The following is a 1,967-nucleotide window of genomic DNA, read 5'->3' on the forward strand; positions in this document are numbered from 1 at the left end:
CTCTCTCTCTCTCTCTCTCTCTCTCTCTCTCTATCTTGATATCCCTCTTTTCCTCTCCCCTTCCTCTTTGCTCAACCATATCTATACAGTGTTTCATGTATTAGCATGTCAACTGCAGAGTCTAATTTGAAGGGTGAAGAAATTATTTGCGTTTTAAGGAAGACACTATGTGCCCTGTACATGCCTGTGTGAGTGCCCCTTTCTGTACACCAATGCATTAGTCAGTGTCCATGTGAGTTTATACGTGGGAGTGTGCTGTAGTGTGTTACATCATAGAAGAATAGCTGTTCAGTGCTGCAAGACGCTCACACATCTCTCTTCCTTCCTCCTTCTCTTTCTCGCACAGGTTATCAGCCACAAGCAGTTTAAGACGAGGGCGGAGTTTGATGCGGCACTAGATGGCGCTCTCTGTGCCGCGGGCATCGAGCTGGTCTGTCTCGCTGGATTCATGAGAATCCTCACAGGTTTGCATTACTCCTCCTTTCCTAAGAACATTCCTCCTTTCTTCTCCTTCCTTCGTCAATACTCATTTCTTTATTTTCCATCCTCTTTCCTTCCTTCTTATTCATCCTCCCTTCTCCTTCCTTCCTCCACCCTTCTTCTTTTCTTATTTATCTTGATCCTTCTCAATTCCTCTTTATCCTTCCTGATCCTTCCTCCATCCTTTGTCATTCGTGCTCTTTCCTTTCTCCATCCTCACCCTTCCTGATTCTGTTTCATACTTCCTCCATCTTTCCTCTTCCTTCTTTTCCATTTTCCTACTTCCTTTTTGGGAGTTATAACCTGATTGACTCATGCGGCAGTGAAAAATTATGATTTACTATAAAAAAAACTATACAGCTTTATTGTGTCATTCCTGTGCGGAGTATGTAGTACGTTAAGGGGTAAAACCATCTTCTTATTCGTTGACCTATGCCTAAAATCAGTGGAACGTGGGAAGTTTCTGAGAAAGCTTTTGTGGGAATTCTCCAGACGAATATACATAAGATGTTTCCAGGTGAGTGTCAGAACCTTCTAGGAGAGTTTGTTTAGAAATTTTTCGGGGACGGGGGGGAATTTTCCATGAGTGTGTGGTGTTAAGATTTTTTCAGACGCGTTTGTGTGGGAATTTTTCGGGAGACTGTCTGGGAATCTTCCAGGAGAGTTTGTGAAAAAGTGGCGAGGGCGGCTTATCAACATTCATCCGTCGCTGCTGCCTGCTTTCAAGGGTTTGAACGCTCACGAGGCCGTGCTGGAGGCTGGGGTGAGACTGAGCGGCTGCACGGTGCACTATGTCGTGGTACGTACCTGTGCGCATATAGCAGGCATCAGACGCACATGGGGCATTTGTAATCTCACTGTCAGACATGGGTGGAGGAAGTGGGCGATTTTAATGAAGTAATGAAGGGTGAAGGCATATTGTGGAAATATGACAGTAAATCCTGTAAATATGACAGTTTATATCACCACTACATTGTGATTTGTCAAACTATATTGTCATTTGTCATCCGTGAGTGCTGTGTTGTCATTTTTGTCTCTCATACGCACACATACAGGTGGTTGACACAGTATATATATGGTGTAAATATGACAAGTGTAACATAAGTCACCACCACTACATTGTCATCTGTCATCGATGTGCTGTCATTTGTCTCTTGCCACTTGAGGATGAAGGATGATACAGTATATTGTGTGAATGTGACAATTGACATCTGTCATTTGTCATCATCACCGTTATATTGTCTTCTGTCATCACCACTATATGGCCTTCTATCATCACCACTATATTAATTGGTTATTCGTGTCTCCCGCATGCAGGCGGTTGATACAGTATACAGGATAAAAAAAGAAAAGAAAAGATGTCTCATGCGTCATCACTGCTGTATTAATTGCCATTCGTGTGTCTCCCGCACCCACGCAGGAGGAGGTTGATACAGTATATAGAGTAGATAAGACAATACGTCTCATGACCGCTGTATTAATTGTCA

General features: G+C 43.2%; 1 protein-coding gene across 1 annotated transcript in view; it reads left to right on the plus strand.

Moving 5' to 3' along the window:
* The window catches only part of LOC106806922 (trifunctional purine biosynthetic protein adenosine-3-like), a 19,431-nt gene that overhangs the window by 17,361 nt on the left and 103 nt on the right, over positions 1–1,967 (plus strand). The window contains exons 18-20 of the mRNA XM_014809093.1: positions 347–464; positions 1,140–1,279; positions 1,901–1,915. Coding sequence (XP_014664579.1) covers positions 347–464; positions 1,140–1,279; positions 1,901–1,915 — 273 coding nt within the window. The remainder of the gene's footprint in view (positions 1–346; positions 465–1,139; positions 1,280–1,900; positions 1,916–1,967) is intronic.

Source organism: Priapulus caudatus, unplaced genomic scaffold, assembly GCF_000485595.1.
Source record: "Priapulus caudatus unplaced genomic scaffold, Priapulus_caudatus-5.0.1 Scaffold186, whole genome shotgun sequence".
NCBI classification, from domain to species: Eukaryota; Metazoa; Priapulida; class Priapulimorpha; order Priapulimorphida; family Priapulidae; genus Priapulus; species Priapulus caudatus.